At 30.8% G+C, this 22,163-nt stretch overlaps 1 protein-coding gene and 1 long non-coding RNA gene across 5 annotated transcripts in view; one reads left to right on the top strand and one right to left on the bottom strand.

Annotated features, from left to right (window-relative positions):
- LOC147910986 (uncharacterized) overlaps window positions 1-22,163 on the top strand; it is a 486,594-nt gene that overhangs the window by 140,987 nt on the left and 323,444 nt on the right. The window lies entirely within an intron of this gene.
- LOC105146913 (uncharacterized) overlaps window positions 1-22,163 on the bottom strand; it is a 318,339-nt gene that overhangs the window by 53,585 nt on the left and 242,591 nt on the right. Inside the window, exon 5 of the mRNA XM_087403528.1 lies at window positions 17,543-17,676. Coding sequence (XP_087259654.1) covers window positions 17,543-17,676 — 134 coding nt within the window. The remainder of the gene's footprint in view (window positions 1-17,542; window positions 17,677-22,163) is intronic.

Below are 22,163 nucleotides of genomic sequence, written 5' to 3'. Positions count from 1 at the left end.
GCCGGTATTAATACTGCTAATCCAATTAGTTGATAATCTGCAGTGCTCAAATGTGACCGGGACTATTAATAGGAATTGGTTAACATGTCGAAGCGAAGAGTATTAGACCCGCTGGATTACCGCTTAGACGAACCGATGTGGTCCTGTGGGTAACGAGGAGGGTGTAGGATAGAGAAAACGGAGTCTTAATCCTTGTGTCCACGTGTTAGAAATTGCTCTGAGATCTCGGATGGAGAAAGAATTAACAAATCGCATTTGAATTCGGCCAATTGACCAATAACAATTGAGAAGCAAACTTTCAAAAGGTGTTTTTTTTTCAAAAATTTCATTTTTTTTTAGTTAGAAATGACGTAGTGTTGAAAAACTGATATTATAAACTATTCTGGGATGTTCAGAAAGCATTTTTTCACCGCCAATTTATATGCTGAAAAAAAAAACCTGGATATTCAAAGTGCATCGATATGTCCTTTAACTAGAGACAAACAAAATGCATTTATTTAACATTTTTAGCAATTGTCTAGCAATTCTATTTTACATTCCTACTGATTGATATATTGTTATTTTTTATAAAATGCGTTTTTGTGATTTTTCTTTTCTTTTCTGAATATTATAAATTTGGACAAAACGCATTTCGAAAATCTGCTTTTCAATTAATCAATTCTTTCCATGCGAGATCTCGGAGTCATTTCTAACATCATAAACACAAAATTTATACCGATGTTGATAAAGTTGAGCCCCAGATTCATATCGATATTTTTATGACTTGTTGATCTAACTCTAAATTAGTTTTTAAATGATTAAAGCATAACTGACAACGATTTCGTACGATGTGAATAAAGATTTTATTAACTTCATTTCAATGTATCAATTTTTCTTTGAGTATCATTATTGTGATAATGTTCGATTTCAGTGACTACGTTTCTATTTTTAAATACAATATAAATTAATTTAAATCCCGGTTTAATTAATTCTTTATTTTCCTCTCAATTATTTTTCTTTAAGAAATGGACATAAGAGATTAATAAATATTATTAGTTTTTTTGTTAAATTGAAAAATAGTTTTTCTTTTTTTTGAAAAACTTAACTTTTTAAGTTGTATCACTTTTGAAGAAAGAAGACGATATATATGTATATTATTAAAGAAAAGGTCCACTAACTTATTTTATTTGAAATAATAATTAATCTTTACGAAAATTGCAAAATAAAAAAAAATTTTTTAAAATTAATTACAAATTTTATTAACACTTGACTTTATTATTTCAAGAAAAGTTTATAGAATTATAAATAGATAAATAAAATATATTTCATTGAAATATATATATATATATATATTCTGTCGCATAATTTCTTCTCCTTTTAGATTCTTTGTAATAGAATTTACACTTTCACAGAATAGATTATGATAAATGAAGTGAAGTGTAATATGTGAAATGTTGACTTTATGTTAAAATAAAATTCGTTCTGAATTAATTCTTGTAGTATCGAATCGTTCTATAATTATATTACCTTTGTAATTGTATACTATTGTCATGAGAATCTCGATCCTACAAGGTATTTATTGCAACAGTATCATGTAATATGAATGTTCATTAGAGCTAATTCATCGTTATGTTGAATCATTTAGTTGCTAAATTGTCAGTAATGTAGATTATTTGGAATAGTGTACGCTGAAATATTTATAATGTGGCTATACACAATAGTTAGATTGGAAACCGATTGGAATTAAATCCATATTGCCTTACGTAACAATTACACAAGTTGGATGAGTTGTATATCATATGGTGATATTACCATCTCATTAAAAGTAATTACAAATTTTTTAAGCATGCTTTGTATTTCAGATATGCAGGTAACACATTGCTGAATTAATCTGTATGATCTTTGATCATAACCAGATAATTCTGTTATGTGCGAATTGAATTCTCTCTCTCTCTCTCTCTCTCTCTCTCTCTCTCTCTCTCTCTCTCTCTCTCGGTACATTTCTGTCTATCCAGCTGTATTCGAATTAATCAAATCTTTTACTTTATGCCCATCGAATCGAGGAAGCGAGTCCGATTTCCTATCCCTGATGAATATCATGGCGTCACGATCCCGCGGACAGCAAGATATTAATAATTTCATTTCCCGTTCAATCAACGGAGCCCGTTGCTTTTTCTTTCTCAATATCGCGCTATTTGTCATCGGGTCCTGTAATAGAAATTAAGGAGGGAACTTACTGTAGCGAGGCTACGTAGAGACGATAGCGGTGTTCAATCGATCGACCGGTCAGACACGTAATCAACTTCGAGGAAAACAAGAAAATGCGGCTATTCGATACCGAATAAATTGTTTTTTAGTTGTCCCCGTGTAGATTGCTTTTGTCCCTCGTACGGAGGTGCGCCGTATTTTCTGATAAGAAGATTAACTGTCCTTTTTACATTCATTCCTCCATTAAATCGAATTCATGGACATACGAAAAATCGAACATACATTTGTTTTCTTTCTGTTTTATTTAAGAGCTATTCAGTTTCTTAAATCGGACGCTTCTACATAATCGAGAAAAAGTACAGTACTGTTAAATGTATGCGACATTTTTACTTGGAAGGAACTGTTTTGTTAAAATATCTAAAAATTTAGCCAAATACAAATCTAAAAATAATTTTGTTGGACTAACAAAATAATTATATAGAACGCTAAAAGCAATTTTTTATTTCGGTGCGCAATTTAAAGAACTATATATGGTATATAAATTCATATATAGAATTATATACAACCACTTAAGACAGCTGAACCGTTAAAGGCATTGATCTCCTATTGATTGTATAGATACTCACATGTACGATCCTATAAGATTCTTAATTTAATAAAAATAATTTTGTTTGCAACAAAATAATTACGTCTTAAACATTATGGACGTCTATCTTGAGCGTTTTTCATAATTATTTTCATAATTATTTTGATGATTCTATAAAATTATTTCAGATTTTCATTTAGCTAAATTTTTAGATGCTTCAGCAAAATTGTTCTCTTATCGTGTGTTAATTAAATTGTGTTGAAAAAAATTATTACACACAGAATTATTTAAGCTAAATCCAAAAATCCGACTTGATAGTTTAGGGCCTTTATTTCTGATCATGTGTTCACATTACGGTCTTAAAAGATATTGGATTTAATATTATAAGTTATGTTAACCTAATAGTTTACTTTATTGGGATATAAGTATTATTATATAATAATATAATATAATTTCTATTCTAGTATATAATTTAAATATCTAAATAAAGTAACATAATAATTGGGAGAAACGAGGCCAATATAAAAACGGTGTTCTTGTTTTAATTATAATGTTATATGTATTTAAAAATATATTCTGTGCGGATTTCGACTTAACTAGGTTCTTTACCGCAAAAATCGGATTTATACATATACAGCACTAAATGATACAACTAGATACTAATAGATCTTTGAAAATTGCCAGTATAATCACACACAACATGCAATTATTGCATTTGCACAACATATCTCAAGTTGCATGCGTTTTTTTTCCTACAGATTCTTTGGCTAGTTCGAAATTGAGTTTTCCCACATTAAACTTTTACGGTTTAAACGTAGGCGGTCCAAAAATAGTACGATGTTTTTTGAAACTTTTTACACAAACATCAATAGCAACTTTTACGACGTTGAGTTTTAACTTTGACGTTTGCTAATGAACCTAAAAACGTCAAGGAAAAACCAACATGCATCGTGCAAGCGAAGTACTAGACGTGTAAGAAATCGGAGTAAACGGTAAAGGGCGCGGTACAAAAAAGGAAAAAGGAAATGGCAAGACGAGTCAGGAGGAGGGTTGAGGAAAAAGTACTTACATAGCTTGCCCTATGCGCATTGCGCGATCCTTCTTACTCGCTTTATTTCCCTTGCTGCGCGAAAGAGTGTTGTAGCTTAGGCGGGAAAACGAAACGCGAAAGCGTTTCGAATTTTTCCCATCGACGAAAACACGATCAAAGCTGTCCCCCCAGCAAAGAGGCCTCTCGAGACCACCGCCCTTACCATTCGATATTCATCCGTGCTCTTTCCGCTTGCACGATTCACGATTCCCTTTCCGCCTTTCTCTGTCTCTGAGAGCTCGTCTCTTCTCGTTGCTTTCGATAATGAATTTCGAATATTCGTTTTCTCTCCTCTTCCTTCTTGTTTACGATCATTCGAGAGACACACTACACGACGTAATAAACCGAGACTGCTGTCGTCGTTCACCGAGACAGAATAGTATCGATCCAATCGAAGTGTCCGGCTCTCGCTTGGGAGCACATTTTTTTCAAAAAGATTACATTTTAGGTTGTTTTTTATTTCTATATTAGAATTTTCCTTCTCGCTTTCATTAAAATTCAAATATTATATATATATATATATATATATATATATATATATATTGAATAAATGTATTAAATTTTACTAAATATTTGAATAGTACTAACTGAATATTTATTAAATGTAAATATATTTATATTTAATATAAAAACCATGAATTTGTGATTTAACTATTATTTTTTATGTCGAGTATTTAAATATTTATTAAGATTTAGTAATTTTTTTTTGTAGTGTACCGATTTCATTTAAATACAGAAAGTGTTCACTGGTTCAGCTATAAATACCAGATCTTTCATTGGACGCACTCTTTCCGGATGTTGCACCGTGTCCCCACAAAAGACAACGGGAACATTTCGCGGTGTTTGGCGCTAAAAAATTTCAGGATGCTGGGCGATACTAAACGACGGAAATCATGTAACAGAGATAGGAACAATGACTGGAACTACAATCGATAAACCATGCTCGTTGCCTCCACCACTATCTAGGTCGTAAAACTGGGTCAACCGTTTTATCCTTTTGCTCGTTGTATCGAGTTACTATCGTGTTTATCGATGATTTCCCAGCGGCGATCAGGTGGATTTGTAAATAACGGAAAATATCACATGCTTTTGATACTTCAGATCCTATGCTTTTTCTCTTCAGCTTATACGTTACTTTATAATGCTTTACAGTATCCTTCTTGCGTATGTTACATTGATAATTTTATTTTAGACAAGTAAATTCTTTGAATGAAACACATATTTTTTTGGAACTGACATTAAAATTTATAACACAGTTACTGCTGAATCTGTAAGATCTATTTAATTTATGTTAATTAATCGGCACTAATTAATTTCAAAATGACATAACTTGTATAAAAAAAAAGGAATACAAAGTATATTTTATAAGAACAATTTACATTTTTAATGTAATATAAAGAAAATTGAATTATTTGATATTTTTATCAAATTTATAATTGAGTGGATTTAGTCAGTAGATTTATTATTAGTTCCCAGAGGATTTATCATCAGTTCCCAGAGGATTAACCTTAGAATAACGTTATTGACACGTAAATTTTACCTACATGCGAGTAAGTTATTGGATATTAAACTATACCTTCAGCGGTTCAGAGGATGCAATCTAAAAGAGGGTTCATGTTAAAAAAGCTAGGACAAGCAAGGACAAACTTTAAATATTCAGTCCTTTAGATATTTCATCTATATAAGTTTGAACTTAGTGATCAGTATTTTTAACAAAGAGTGTGATAAATGGCTTCAATTTTTAAGTAGTTTTTTATATATTTTATTAGGTAAGTTTTATAAGGAGACATTGATCTACATATTTTATATCATTTTAAGATTGAATTTGATAGTGTGGTTATTCTTTCTTTCCTTTTAAGTTAATAATTAGGTTTTTTGTATTTATAAAAGTCTAGGTTGTAAATATTTTGTTATTAAAAATTTGAAATGTATGAAAATTCTATGTTACAATAACTAAAAGTGGCTTATTTCATTGTATGTAAAATTAATATATTAATAGCAATATTATATCATTCAATGTCAATAACATTCTAGAATTAATTGTTCATAATTAGAAACTGGTCAATTTTTCTCTTCCTTTTATAGACAAGAAAAAATATTCCAGTTTTTAAGAAATATTTTTTCCGTTGATGATATACTAAATATTCTGTACATAAGGAGATGTTTTCATGCAATAGGGTGAATTATACATGCACGACTTTTACGCATACATTTTTCTGTAAAAGAGCCGTTAAAAATATGGAAAATATGGAAAATTTTTGCATGGAAAGAACGTATTTGCTGAAGCATTAAAAAATTCAGTTAGACACAGATCTGAAAACTAATTTTGTTGTACTATCAAAATAATTACATAGGAATCTCAAGCATGATGAGTAAACTGTTAAAAGTTTTGACATTCTAACAACCAATTTGTACGTCTTACATAATTATTTTAAGGATTCACAAATAAAATTATTTTTAGATCTGTATCTAACTAAATTTTTAGGTATACTTCAGCAAAACCGTCTTTTCCATGTGTATAAATGCATGAAACTTCGCAAATAAAACTAAAATAAAAAACGTGAGGCAATAAGATTTAAGCAAGTGGATAGTAGTTCTCTACTGTGATTGGCCGATTTGCTTACTGTTTTAGTCTCACTGCCTTACGTTTTTTATGTGCTTCTGGCTTTACTAGTTAAAAGCTACTACAATATGGCAATAGCCAGACGATCTGGAATAGTGGCTCGTACGAGTTGACTTCACCGTGTTTATCGGGTGATCTCCCAGTGGTGTTTTGATCCTGACACTAGAAGTCCCGATGGATTGTACGGAATTCCGGTCGCTCGCGTTCACCGAAATACACATATAGTACATAGATATACGCGTGTATAACGGCAAATGTATATGGTTCTCGTGGGACTGACCAGCGGATGTACATGGTATGTGCATGTGTACAATAATCCCTTGCGAAGACGAACCTTATGTTACATATGAAGTCGCGGTAATCGAACACGCGAGTGTCAGGGACAATTTTCTCTTGGCGGATCTTAGAGGGAATGGCGGTTTCCCTTTCCTTGTAAAAATGATTTATAGTTTGCTTGAAGTCTGGAATTTTCTTGTGTGCGACCTGAGATCAGCCGCATCAACGCTTGATAGAGACTCAGTTATGTAAATTTTAATTTTCTCTACATCTTACAAGGAAACCTCGAAAAATATCAAATTTTCATTTTACTAAAATTTTTATACATATAATATGTAAATTTTATACATATATATATATATATATATATGTATAAGTAAATAAATGAATTTAGAGAATATCAGTTGAATAAAAAAATTTTAAAGAATGAAATCATCCTTTATTGTAAAGCGGTTTTTAATTTTTTTTGTTATGTTTAATCAATTATATATATATATATATGTATTAGGTAAGATATTACAAAAATTTTATAATGAAATTAACTTTATTTATCCACGTTAAGAATATTAAAAAAGAAATAGTTTTGAAAATATGAAATTCGAAAATAATAATTTCTTTTATATGACATTTTTCGAAGATCATTTGTTAGATTTAAAAAAGAGGGATTAAAAACTGAGTTTATTCACATCTTATAATTAGTTACTATTATAGTTTATATATAATACAGCCTTAGTCAATAAATATAAAATACCCTCACAAATTGACAGAAGTATGATATTTAATGAAAAATAAATTTAAAACATTTTATTGAAAAGTAATATCTATTTTTACAACAATTTTAATATTTTGTTATAAATTCTTCTTTAACTTTTATTTTTTAAAGAAAATACAATAAATTGAGATGCTTTATATATACTTATGGTCAAGGTTGTATTATAATTTTGTACCTTTATGATGTAAGTTGATATAAATTGAACCGATGTGATAATTTCGCTTGTCATATATTTTTCTGATGAACGCTCGAAGCGTTTTGTGATCAATCTAGTACTTTGCGTTATTTCGCACATCATCTACGAAGGAAATGTGAGCGATCGTGAAGAGGCTCTTCGAGATGAGTGTCGCCACTCACGAAGGAAAAATGACAAGGAAATTTGAGAGATGAGAGAGAGATATATGTATATAGATTCTTATTTGTTGGGATTTTACGATGCTCGTAAACGTAACGAAAAGTGACGGGCATATTTCTGCCGATCCCGCGAGTATCGTGCATCGCGGATCGATTGCCTAATTGTTGAACGCCTGAATTCGATCTGGCATGAATCGTGTCGGCCTGTCAGGTTCCTCTGGGATCTTTCTTAGGCTAAGGACGCGTACGGAGTTACGACCTACCGCCAAAAATCCTGCTTGATACGAGGGAGTCCTTCATTCTCAAAGAGGAAAAAGAAGCTATAATTGGAGCAGTGGGATTTGGAATCGATTACCTCGTTGTGTTTATTATCTTCTAAGATAATTTTGTGAAAAGGCTGAATTGTTTCATCAATTCTTGAAACTAATTTTCAAATTTTTATCTTAAAGAGCGTGCGATATTAAATAAACTTATTGCCTTCTTTTTGTTAATGATAGAAATTTAAGATAAGTTTTGAGAATTTAAATTGTTTCATTTCGGGACATATCCACCAAAGGGAAATTTAAGAGAAGTCCTTATTGCAGAGTTGATGTACGTTAAGATCTGTTTCCGACATCTTATCCTGGATTTTTAAGCATATATATCTCAGAATGAGATAATTTAAATTCGAAGTACTGCGGATTCCACGTGAATTTTAATGACGTTCTAAGAGGATCTGATAACTTTCGAGCATGAGTGACGGTGTGCCTTTTACGAGTTTCTTACTGAGTTTCTTCCCTAAATGCATGAGCTTTAAGTAAGGATAACGAAGGACATTGGGTGTGGGTAGTATGACGATCATATTATTTGCAAAGAGTGTATCAGCTGTGTGAGGAATTCTTTCCAACTCAAGAAATCCGAGAAGAGGCATAATCCGGGACAATCTAATTCCGCGGCAGAGGACGTGGGACTTTTAATCTATTTAATTTTCGTTACGTTTCTCCTGAATGATTTGTTGTAGTCTCTTGAAAATTGATGTTTATGGTACCCTGTACAAAACTCACAGGAATATATGAGAATTGACGACAAAAATTGCGAAGGGAATTGACGGCCTTTTCAGAATCACATTCAAATGCGGCTCCTTTCGCATAAAAACGCTCATTTTATTACAGGTCCAAGCGCACAGAATACAAATTGTTCTTCAAAAAGATCTTTTCTTCACCTGATTGAGAAGAAAAATATATATGTCGATTTTATGATTGTATAAAAAATATTGATCATATTTTAATATTAACACTCTAGCTATATACACTCTTTTTTTCTACCTTTAATATACACACATATCTGTCTAGCTTTCCCACTTATCAAATTTTAATGAATAAATTATATAATAATTATATAATAATCCGCAGAGTTTTTTTTTGCGGACTTTAAAAATGCATAAATAGCGTATTATTATATAATTTATTCATTAAGATTTGATTAAATGGGCCAGCTAGGCAGACATTATACACATTTGGGTTCTTGGGATTCCATCCATATTTGTTATCGTAACTCTTCCGTAAAAATGGACATATTTCAATTAATTTTTTTTTCAGTGGATGGAGAATTGATTAAGGAATAGTTCATAATTGAAAAAAGTCGATAGAATTAAGGAGCTTCGAAATATATAGATTCAAAGAAAAAAAAATTTAGAAACTCGAAAAAATCTCCATTTAACAAATTGGTTTCTCAAAAGTGATACAACTAAAAAAAATAAGTTTTTTTTTTAGAAATTTAAAGAGGAAAAACTATTTTTCAATTTGACAGAAAATTATTGACTAACTAAATAATACTGGCAAAAAGGAAACTTTGTATGTTCCTGTCAAGTCGTTATCGAATTTCCATTTTTCAAGTCCATGTCATAAATATCTGCAAATTTTCCACAACTGCCTCCATTTGTTTAATATTAAATATAATTCTTATATAAATGGGGTTATATGTATGTATGTACATATGCATAATACGATTAAAACAACCATTATTATTAATTGGAAATCATATGCCTTTAAATCAGTGGAAAAATTCAGCCTGTTAAATGAGGCATATGTGGAACAAGAATTGGGATTGAATCCGAGACTATAAGTCAACTGCATTTCGTATGAAGCCACGTGTCATTCCCACGAATGTAAAGGACAGAATACATGAGCCCCACTATGGGCGAGGAGGACTGAAACTTTTGTGGAGAGGGAGTTTGACCTGCAGCTTTAGAAGCAGTATATTAATGCTACTGTCTTGCAGTGTCAACAAAATTACAATATATTTTTTATTATTCGTATGATCTCTATTGTCAATTAATATTATTTAAAAGATAATAAACACAATATGATTTGAAAGCATTCCTTTCATTTTTTCACTTTTAAGATTTTATTCATGTTTATTATACGAATAATAGAAAATATATTATAATTTTTCTGTGTCATGATAAGATAGTAGCATTAATATATTCTCTCAAGATGACTGCAAGTCAATAAAAAATATGTTGCAATTTTGCTGTGTCACAATAAGGTAAGCAGTACTAATGTTACCAATGATGATTGTGCTTTTACTTTTTTGGACTAATGCTCCATTCTTTAATCAAATCTGTAATCATTCCAGCTTTAATTTAGAATTACATTTCAAGCTCGACAAACAATTGAGTAGTTTGCTTGAACTATAAATTGTAAAATTTACACAAAAATATTATTAAGCAAGCCTGCCTTGACCGTATATATAGTCCTATTTGCTTATCTTATAGTAATAATTTATTAATGATACATTGATTAAATGTTAGGAATATATTGGATCAATATTTGATCAATATTGTACACTGAGAAAAAAATACTGAATTTTAAATATCTGAATAGTACTTTAACATTTATTTACAACAATTAAATATTTACTAAATGAAAAAATGATTTAATCAAATTAATGTTTCTTGTATCAAATGTGTTGTTTACATTTAGTATATAAATATTCAGCTAAAACTATTCAATAAATATTTTTATTAAATTTAGTAAATTTTTCTCTCAATATACCAATAAATTGTGCTACTAAAATAGAGTAGCGCACAAAAATATTTTGTAGATATAAAAATTCCTGGTTTTCAAATGAGAGGATTTTCAAAGAGAAACTCGTTAAAATTAAATATCATATATTTTATTATTAATAAATTATTGTATAATATTCGAAAGATAATGGCGATGATTCACTTATGTATAATGACGCACAACTCTGATCTAAATTGCTTACTTATGTAATTGAAATATCCTTACAAATTACTTTTGAATGTTACTGTATTTATGTTGATAATGTTTGAGGGTAATGTTTATTTAAATAGAAATTCAAGTTCATTTTTAGTCATGTTACTTTTGCAGTAAAGGGCGATATATCTATACAAGAAATTTATATTAGCAGTTGTCGCAAGAGAATAATTGTGCTGTTAGTGTACGATAATAATTTTGTTAATGAGATGAACTATTAATTATATGGTTCACAATAGTAACTCAATAATTTTACATATTGTTACACGAACAGATAAGAACATGATAGGCCATATATCATTTTACGAACCAGTGTCTAAATCGAACCAAAGAAATTATTCTGAATTGTCGGAAACTTCCGCATAACTTTGGCGCGATTGGCTTGAAAAATGGCTGAAACTTGTTCGCGTAGGAGAGTGTAATAATAAAGAAGGACTATTACTATTGCTAGTCGCTGAAAAAGCGTCGTATCATTCAAATATGGGCTCGCATTAAATTCTCATCTCGCCGATGCCAGCCGCCCGTATATCTCTCCCGCATCAGAGAGAAAAAAAGATGTGGGACCGACGTCGGATTCGAGCCATTACGTATAAAAAGCGGCACCTCGGTGCTTTTCACCGTGGCCATATGTCACTATATCGACCGCGATTGTATTTCGGCTCGTATGTTAATAAAAAGGCACGCAACCAACAGCCATTGTGTCGACTGTCCAGTTTTACCGTTTTACAATGCGCGATAACTTACGATCGATCCATCGTTCTACTGGAGAACGATGTGAAAAAAATCTTGTTTCCATTTTTTTGCTGCCCGGAACGAACGATAAAGTCCGTCCGCATCGATGCCTTTCCTGTCCCGTATGAATCGTAAATTCGAATTATTTGCGAACTTATATCAAGCGGTGTACGAGGGTGAAGTAAAATTGCCGTAACTGCTACATGGTAGGACGTGTGTAATGCTCGTGACGATCGATACACGTAAAATATGAAAAAAAATCCCAATTCCGTATATATATATATATATATATATATATATATATATATATATATATATATTGTAGAACGAGCGGTAAACTTGTATCAATGCTTTTCTCATCTCTTCAAAATCGTAAACTCGAATTATTCGTCAAGTAATACGTACTATGTGCGACTGCGAAATAAAACCGAAAGTAGGAATAGAATAGACAAGAGGAAACTTACCAGAATCGTCGGCTTTGCGTATATATGTTCCTTAAGAAAACATTTACATGGATTCTACGGAAGGAAGAGATAAAAAACGCAATGAAAAATTTTCGCTGGTTATTTTTTACTACCGGAAAAATAAAACGTTGTTGTAATAAATTCGTAAACACATGTATCGCGTACATGCACTTGTACTTCTATCGTCAATAATTATATTGAACAAAATAATCTAACAAAATAATCTACGTAATAAAACAACGTAATAAAATCATAGATACGAATAGACTGCGCATTCCTGAAGTTGTCAATATTGAGAAAGAATAAGATAACTTAAAGCATATCGCTCTCTTTCTCTGTTTAAAGTATCGAATCGAAAAGATATGCTGATAGAGTTCCAGAAAGATGCTGATATTCAATTCTTTCTAACTGAACACAGAAGCTAAGATCGAGAAATACGCAGTCTACATCTCTTACATCTATGAATAAAACAGCAAGTACTTTGAAAGATCGATTTTGCTGGAGTATTTAAAAATTTAAATTAAATTAAGCTACAAATCTGAAAATAATTTTAATTAATAGTAAACCCGAGTCAATACATTAAACAAGTTGTAGTTAGGTGTACTAAATAATATTTATTAATCACAAATTATAATTTTCCGACGATAAGTTTCAACGTTTTTCAATCAAGTTTGACTACATGTAATATGATTGCGATATATCTTTGTAACATGAAGATGAGATATTTCTTAGAAATCTGTTATATTATTTATTGTAACTCGAATGTGAAATGATCCTAATATGTTAACATAATTAGATATTTGAGTATTTATGTATTTCTGCGATTGATGAGGACTAAGTATAGTTGAAACGTACCGTTGAAACTTATCGTAGGAAAATTATAATTTGTGATTAATAAATATTATTTAATACACCTAACTATATCTTGTTTAATGTATTGACCTGGGTCTTGCTATTTATTAATTTGTTGTAAGTTATACGAGCGAAAAGAATTAATATTATTTATATTGTAATATTGTATGTGTGTGTGTGTGTAAAAATAATTTTATTAGACCATTAGAATAATTATATTAATAGAAAATTGAAGTATAATGAACAATGTTGCAAAAGGTTTTAACATTTTAACCGTTTGAGTGTCTTACATACAATAATTATTTTGATAGTCTAATAAAATTATTTTTAAATTTATATCTATAAATTAAATTTTTACTTCAACAAAATTGTTCTCTCTCTTTCCATATATTATTTGAAAAACTCATGGTTTGGTATATATTTATCGATAAAAATATTATTGTTAATTTTTAATTAATAATTGTCAATAACATTTGTTTAATTTGTATATTTTACAAATTGAAATGGAATTTTAATAGCTTTAAAAAATATTATATAATATTATATTATAAAAAGATTACACTACTTTGATGTTAATTGTAAGGCAAATTAAAGTATCTATCATTTAAAATTTTAATTAATTTATCTGTTGAGTCTTAATCCATTCATTAAAAAAAATTACTCAAACGAAGTAAGATTTTATATTAAAAGACGGATATTTTAAAAGCTGAAAAGGAAAGGTCTAATACTGAATAAGGAAATATAGAGTTTTAGGTGGGTGATTGCAGGATAATTTAATCAGTTTTAATTTGCTATGTTACAATCTTGGAACTTAGTCCCGCGAGGGTTAATCGACCTGCATACAAAACGCGAGCAATGCTGCGAGCAATTTGCCGTTTTTCTCGGCGCGCAGTTCGTTCTAATTTACAGAAACGCCCGCGACAATCAAAGTGCCGAGAGTGCTCCGAGCAAAGGAGAGAAATGTACTTTGCCCGCCGCTTTGTTGACGGTTCAACGGAGATTTGCTTTGGATCCGAGGACGGCGATCAATTTGGCGCGAAATTACGCTTTTCTAAGGAATACATTTTGCACATTGCACGACAATCTTTTACATTTCGCCGAGCCCGTTCAGCAAACTGTCCGTCGGTTTCTTTTTTCTTTTACCGATTGTTCCGTGAATATTACTACGCTTCGCGTTGTTCTCGTAACATTTCCTTCTCGGTATTAATATTTTTCAGTTGCGAACATAATGAAGCAGGAAATTGCATGCATTGACTATTCCATCGCGGTATATACGTAGCGATAAAATAAAAAAGTTCAGCTTCAAAATTGCTCTGGAAATTTAGACATAAGAAAAAATTAAGCTGCGAATAAAATTTTCTTGTTTGTTTAACATTTCACATTGATTTTAGTGACAAAGAATTTTCTATTTAGAATGCACTCGTATTGAAACATTTGATCTTGAGGATAAAAAAAATGCGAAGGGATGTGGCAATCGAATTTTCGCTAAGGTAAAATTGACTCTAAAATGATCAAAGGATACTGCACGTTTTGGCTCACTAATCTCGTTATCTCGCGCATACTTTAATGAATGAGTACTATACAGGCTACTCGCAATATTCGTTTAGCATATTATCTCGTAGCTTGCTCGCGCTTGTGGAGAATTTAAATTAAGAATTAAATTTAATCATAATGCGCGAACATAAAGTTATCATGGCATTATGAAAAATTTGTTAGAACTCTGTTATAATCATTAAACGCGCATGTATGCTGCGTTTTAAATAAATTTAAATTTATCTCAATTTCAATTTACTTCATGAACAAATCAACAACGAAGTTCGAGAAAAAAAAATCATTTTTCTAATATTGCATTTTCTAATAATACATATAAAAAAATAATATATATATTACATACAAACGCATTTTTTTATATTATGCAATATTAGAAAATTATTTTTTATATAAATATACCTATATCATATCAAAACTACGAACAATTTTAGAATAAGGTATTTTACATGGTATTTTGTTGCACTAACAATTAATGTGCTTCTAGTAAACTAAAAAAACTAGCAATTAGAAGATATAATTTATAGAATTACTTTTTTTAACTGCTAGTTTTTTAGTTACTAGAAGGTTAATATAGAGAGAGAAATTTTATGTCATTATCATAATTTAATTATAATTTAATCATTTTCAGTGCCAAATATATTTTTTTTTGCAAAACTAGAAATATGGTAATTACTAACGAGTAATATTAAAGTATAACTATGAATATAGTGTTTCTGATCATAATTATTTTATCATGTAATTATAATTACATTATCAAATACTCTTCTCTCAGTGCACGCTAGTTGCTAATAAAACGGCATTGTAAATCATTACATAATGTAAAATAAATTTCAGTCGAATAAAAATTTCAATTTGTAAAAATTAAAGACAAATTTGAATTTATCAAAATAAAGAAAGAAATTGTATCTTTTTTAATATTCGATAATGTATCTTTTTTTAATATTCGATAACGATGCGAATTTTGCGAATAAACATCAATGAAATTTCCCGTAGTTTTTCCAGATCGTCATCTCATCAAAAACGGATTAGACAAAATCCTTCGAGATGATCTCGCATTTGTCGCGCAAAACGACGAATACGCTAATCGTGTGCGAGGCGTAGGCTTCAAAATTTCAACTTTGTTGTCGCAGCACCGGAAACGAGATTTTCTCTCGACAACGCTTTCGTTGCTATGCCAGTGTCTCCGTGCGCGGACACTATCGCTTTACGCGAAATCAGATTCCTTCGCGAAAGCAGCTTACCGGCGAGATCGGAGTGTATACGCGTGTACCTATCCAATCAATTCCATCGTATGTACGTATAGAGTGTTTCGACTTTACAGGTAGGGACAAATTTGTCGGCGAAACTGAAATTGATCTTTCCTCGAAAAATGTGAGACGAAGTTTAATTACGATATTAGAGAGCTCTATAATACTTAACGTGTAAAGCTTAAGTCTTCCGGAATGTACTACAAGCATGTACATGTATAATTGAATGAATCCTTTTAATTTAATTTGGAGTTTGACTACTTAGATATAATCAAAGTTAAAAGATACAATTTTTTCATATAGAATACAAATATGGAATTTAGTAAAACAGGACTTTCATGAAACAACCATTTCCAAATGTTCTTTTTAATTCCAGATCTGTATCTTTTATATTTGTCTTTTTTTCATTTAAATTACAAAATTACTGTTCTTACTTTTCAACATTAATTATAACGTCGACTATTTGATTTCGTTTCAACAAAAAAGGTCAATCTTGCTGAGTTACATTTTCTATATATTACTGTAAAAACTTTTGTCCTTCTCATTTGATTTCTTATTTAGTTTTTATATGAAAAGATCTATTTTCTTGAAGCATTTGAAAATTTAGCCAGATATAGATCCAAAAATAACTTTATTGGATTATCACAAATTAATTACGTAGAAATATAATATTATTCAAGTATGGACAATTTTGCAAAAAGTTTTGACATTTTAGTAACCAGTTTAGGCGTCCTATATAATTATTTTCATGGTTTAACAGAATTATTTTTAGACAATAGAATAGGACTGCTTATATGAATAGGTACATAAACTAAGTAAGAGAAGCGTCAATAATGATCAAAGTTAGACGTTGGAATAATACATCTATATGCATTTTAAATAAATCCATCGGACTTGCAACATACGATATAATCTAATTTAACTCTAATTTAATTTGAGGGAATATTATTATTTCAGATTGTGTTGCAAATGCGGAAGTAATCGGTGAATAGTCATATATCATATCATAAATTTATTTAAAATGCATACATAGATGTATTTTTGCAAACGCTTAACTTTTACACTTCTCTTACTTACAATTAGTTGATGTATTAATATAAGCTGGTCTATTCTATTCTTGATATTGCCTGAAAATAATCACGTGGTCTAAATTGATTTAAAATGTCAAACTTTTGAAATATTGTTTATCATGCTTGAGATTTCTACTAATAATTATTTTGAGAATATCCAACAAAGTTATTTTCGGATCTGCATCTAGCTAAATTTTTAGATACTTTAAAAAATTGTTTGATTCGTGCATGCCATGTATTTATCGATTTCATCTTTAAGCAAGTGTAACGAACCAAAGCGGAAATAATGGCTCCGTTCACTTTCAGCACTTTCGGCACGCGAAGATAAACTAGTACAGCTTCGTCTATATAAACTCTCGATCTAAAGAACACACGAAACACATTTCCCGTGGTCAGGCGAACACATACACGCCGTTCAATGCAACACATCGATATGGCAGAAGTTGACTAGTATAGGGAATGTGGAAAGGTACTTTACCGGTTCGCCGTTGATGGTCCAACGTAGATTGGCCTTAGGCACGGATGGCCAGGCAGTGCAGTTGGCAGTCACGTTTTCGCCGACGGCATACTGCATGGACAGACCTGTGATTTCCGGTCCTCTCTCCGGAGGTGCTGTGAACGTAAATTTTCCGTGTGTGAGACGTAGCGAAAGTTTTCCCATAAACCAGTTACTTTCCTCCGGTTAGACTCTATAAACTTTCGACTATTACCTAGAGTTCTTCGCGTCTGTACCTTCGTTCGTCTGTTCGTTTGTTCGTTCTATCCTCGTCATGGAGATAGATAGGACTAATGCCCGTATTCATAGTCAGACTTTGTACTTAAAGCCTTGTACTTCCTTAAATTTATCTTTAGATGCTCAGCAGCCAATGAAATAATTCGTAGAGTATCTAAAGATAAATTTAAGGAAGCCTTAAATATAAGGCCTGACTATGAATACGAGTGTAAAGATTTTCAATTAAGAAATTGGCCACTGTTCGTATTCAGGGCTTAAGATACAATGAGACAGATAATTATAGATAAGATATGCTGTTAGATATTAAAGAGACAATTTCCATTGCTATACTGCAAATCTATAGTGTATGTAACGTAACTATAGATTTTCAGTGTGCTGAAAGTGAATTTTTTTGAACACAGTTGAAATGAAATATCCATTTCACTCTATTTTATACATTTATTTTATTCTATCTTGAGCATCGTCCTGAATATGAACCAAAAAGTTGTCTAAATGGTGACTAAATCTCTTACTTGAGTATCTCTAGATATAGAACAGAAGAAACAAGAGAATCAGAGAAAACTCGCTTCGTGAGATGCAAGTTTAGCACGTGAGATGAATTTTTCAAGCACTGTTTTTTATACAAGGCATTTTCGTAAGCGAAAAATGAAGACACATATATATATATATATATATACACATATTATGTATAATTTATAAATGATATATATATATAATATATATATATATATATGTATATATATGTATACATATATTGTGTTGATAATTTATAAATGATTGGAACAGCCCTCGCAAATAATGAATTTAACCTTTGAGCGATGGGCTGCGAGTTGCTAACGGCGAGATGGATGAGAACCTTCTCTTATATATTAAGTAAAATAGAATTCTGACAAAATAAATCAAATTCAGATAGGTCATTTAGTGAGTCTATACACATCGATGATGAATAGTGAATGATGGAGCGTTGAATTTTACTTCGACACGAGTCCAATTATATGTATGAACGATTTCTAGAGGTGCATTCCACTTATATTTTTTCTGGCGCTTTTTCCTCAGTCGATTCGAATTCCCGTTTACTTTGTTGGAACGATTCCGGCGACACTCGGAATAAGTTTCGCGACCGCACCGCTCAGCACGAAGGGAATTAATTTTCAATTAAATCGGACGCGTGATTTTTCCTGATCGTAATTAAACGAGAAGGCGCATCAACCCATGAAATATCGACTCGTGTTAAATGTAACACGCGAATAGTGCAATGAACAGTCGTAATTTTGGAAAAGATTATGGAGACGGAAAAATATAGAATAATAATTGATACGAGCTTTATTCCGTATTCGCTTATGTGACAAATGAAATTAGAATGTGCAATGGCAGAGCCGATTGAAATGGTTACGCTTGTGACCGCCAGAGCGAAAAATTACTAAATTTTACTCGCGTTTGACATGGAGTACCGCGCGTGTTTACAACGGGACAATAGCCAAGAGCCATAATTCTCCGGGCAATTAATCACTCGGTGGACTAATAATTAAATCCAACGTGGTAACTGTTATGCTTTCGAAATACCATCGCGTAATTTATACACAAGTGTTTAATAGTTTATCAACTGAATAATAGCAAATTCAGTATGGATTTATATGCTTGAAACAATATTTTTAATAGGAAAATTATTTACTTATTGAACTTATTCTATTGTTCAAAATGTAAGAGAAATAGGGATTCCATCTCTTTCGTGGTTTTATTATAGAAAATCCTATAAAATTATTTTTATGAAATTAAATTCTCAATTTTTTAGATGTTATACGGAAAAAATTTCACTGTTGGAAAATTTGTGTTAAATTTAACACAAATTTTATGTGTCTCAAATCACCTTCCACTTAAATTTATATGCTAATTTAACATAAAATGAATATGTTAGAAGGTAACGTAAATACTATTATATTTTAAAAAAATAAACACAAAAAGGTAATACTGACACAATTTGTAAACAAACTGGAAACATTCTTTTCAGTAAAATTTACAATTATGATATGTTAAATTAACATATTGGGTTAGGGAAAAAATCTTTCTATAAATTGATAAAGAGACCTTTCTTCACATCAATATCTTCGTTAACAATGATCAAAATTTAAATTAAAAAAAAAGATTTTAAAGCTTGAAATCTCTATCTTTGAATGGTTACTATATTTTTTGAATTTATATGAGTTTTGTAATTTTTGCATATATAGAAAACTACGAACTGAAGAAATAAAAAATTTTCTTTTCACTTTATAGGTCTGTAGCGTGCCCAAAAAAATTTTCGACTATTTATTATGAAAATTTTTGCTTAAAGTTTTTTCTACAAAATCATTTTTTAAAAATGTTCCTACAATTTTTTGTTCTTGAATTACTCGCGAATTAAGTAAAGAGGAATACTTTAACTTTATTTCTCGTAACTTCGTTAAAAATCATCGTATTGTAATTATAGATACAGATTCTTAAAGCTGAAACGTTGCTCTATAAAGTGATATTGCCATCTTTTAAAAAAAAAATATATGTTGCTAAAAAAGTCTTTTTACCAATTTGTAAAGGAACTTTTTCTTAACTCAATATTTTATTCATTATTATTTATCTTATAGAATTTACGTTTTAAATTATTTATTTATTTATATTTATTTATTTATTTATAAATTGTTTTATTTTCACACTGAGAAATGTTGAATATCAATTTAACACAAACTGTTAACAAGAATGTGAGTGGTCCGTTTCCAACACAAATACATAATGTTTTTTACTGTGTAGAACGCTCGAATTGGTTGCTAGAATGTCAAAATTTTTTGCAGCGTGGTTTATCACGCTTAAATTTTTTACATAATTATTTTAATGAGCCAAAATTATTTTTAGGTCTGTATCTAGTTAAAGTTTTACATGCTTCAGCAAAATTCTTTCCATGACACTCTCAAGAATTCTCACTTTTACTAACAATGACTTGCTTGCATGAGATAATTTTAAGTCTTCATTTTTTCGTACGGATCATACGTCGATTCACAATCAATTATCGGATATCGTGGACCGCTGTCGGGTGCGTGCTGGCGCGCTCGATGCCTCTAATAACGTTAATTGGCACGCTGGATTATGAGAGACATTCGCGTTCGAGCGGGCGCGATCGAATGCTCAATTAAACATCCGCTCTGTTGTCCGAGTGCACGCGTTGCACCAGCACGTCGCGCTACAGCTCTGCCTCGGATTTGGTCCATTAATGCTTTCCGTCCTCTCCTCTTTCACCCTGAAATATCCGGGGCGCAATTAAAACCCAGAATTTCGGGGTGCGTCACGCGCGGGGATTTCCTCCGGCCGGCGCAGCGCCGCTGTCGATTTCACACCGAAACGCGAACGAAAAGGGCGTAAAAGGAGTCATCAGTTGAGAGCGTCGCAGGGTGGTAATATACAGGGGAAATTTTCGAGAGATCACGGAAAAGCGCGTTGGAAAATGGAGACGGTGTCAGATCGCAAGCATATGCTGCCGAAAGTTCCGCCATCATAATTTCGGCACGCATTAAGCTTGTAATGGAACCAATTATTTTGCCGAGATTGTCGGTTTCTTCCGTAAAATTTTATCCATAATGATGCTTAACAACAATCGACTCGAATCCTGTTAAGGTAGAAATATAGATTCGGAAGAAATAGTTGTTATAGTTATGTCGCTTGTATTTTGAAAAAAATTGTTACAAAAACATATTAAGTCATATAAGGAAGATTTAGCAAATGAGTAGTTGATACTTGATACAATGTACAATTAATTGAAATAAAGTAATTTTTCAGTTATTCTCTTTGGACTCTTTGGAGTTGACGGTATATCCATTAGAATATAAATCTATCTATTGATATTATAAATCTCTTTGTCAAAAATGTCAAACAATTTAATTTTCTTTATATTATATCTGCAATAAATTGGATTATTCTTATTAAATATACTTAATATTGATTAGTAATCTTTAATATTTTTTAATATTTTTTAGTAGTACAACACGAAAAACATGGTTTTGCTGAAGCATGTAAAAATAAGACTAGATACAGATTTGAAAATAATTATGTTGATCCATCTAAATAATTATATTGGATGATCAAGCTGATTGCAAGAATGTCAACATTTTTTATACACGGAGAAAATTTTATATTAAGTTTTAATACAATTTTAAATTATACTTTATTATGCCTTGTATTTTCGATGAACCATCACAACATGATTTCGACGTAACTTTTATTATGGGAATACTAATTTTTATCATATAAATAGTAATTTTTGTTAAAAGCCAAAGCTTAAGCCATATTCTAATGAACATGAAAACAGTTAATTTTTACTATGGTACGCAAACAAAATTTGCTAGGT

Source organism: Acromyrmex echinatior, chromosome 1 (assembly GCF_024713525.1).
Source record: "Acromyrmex echinatior isolate Ae372 chromosome 1, ASM2471352v2, whole genome shotgun sequence".
In the NCBI taxonomy this organism is placed as follows: domain Eukaryota; kingdom Metazoa; phylum Arthropoda; class Insecta; order Hymenoptera; family Formicidae; genus Acromyrmex; species Acromyrmex echinatior.
The sequence above is the reverse complement of the archived record's forward strand: the minus strand, read 5'-3'. Positions and strand labels throughout refer to the sequence as shown.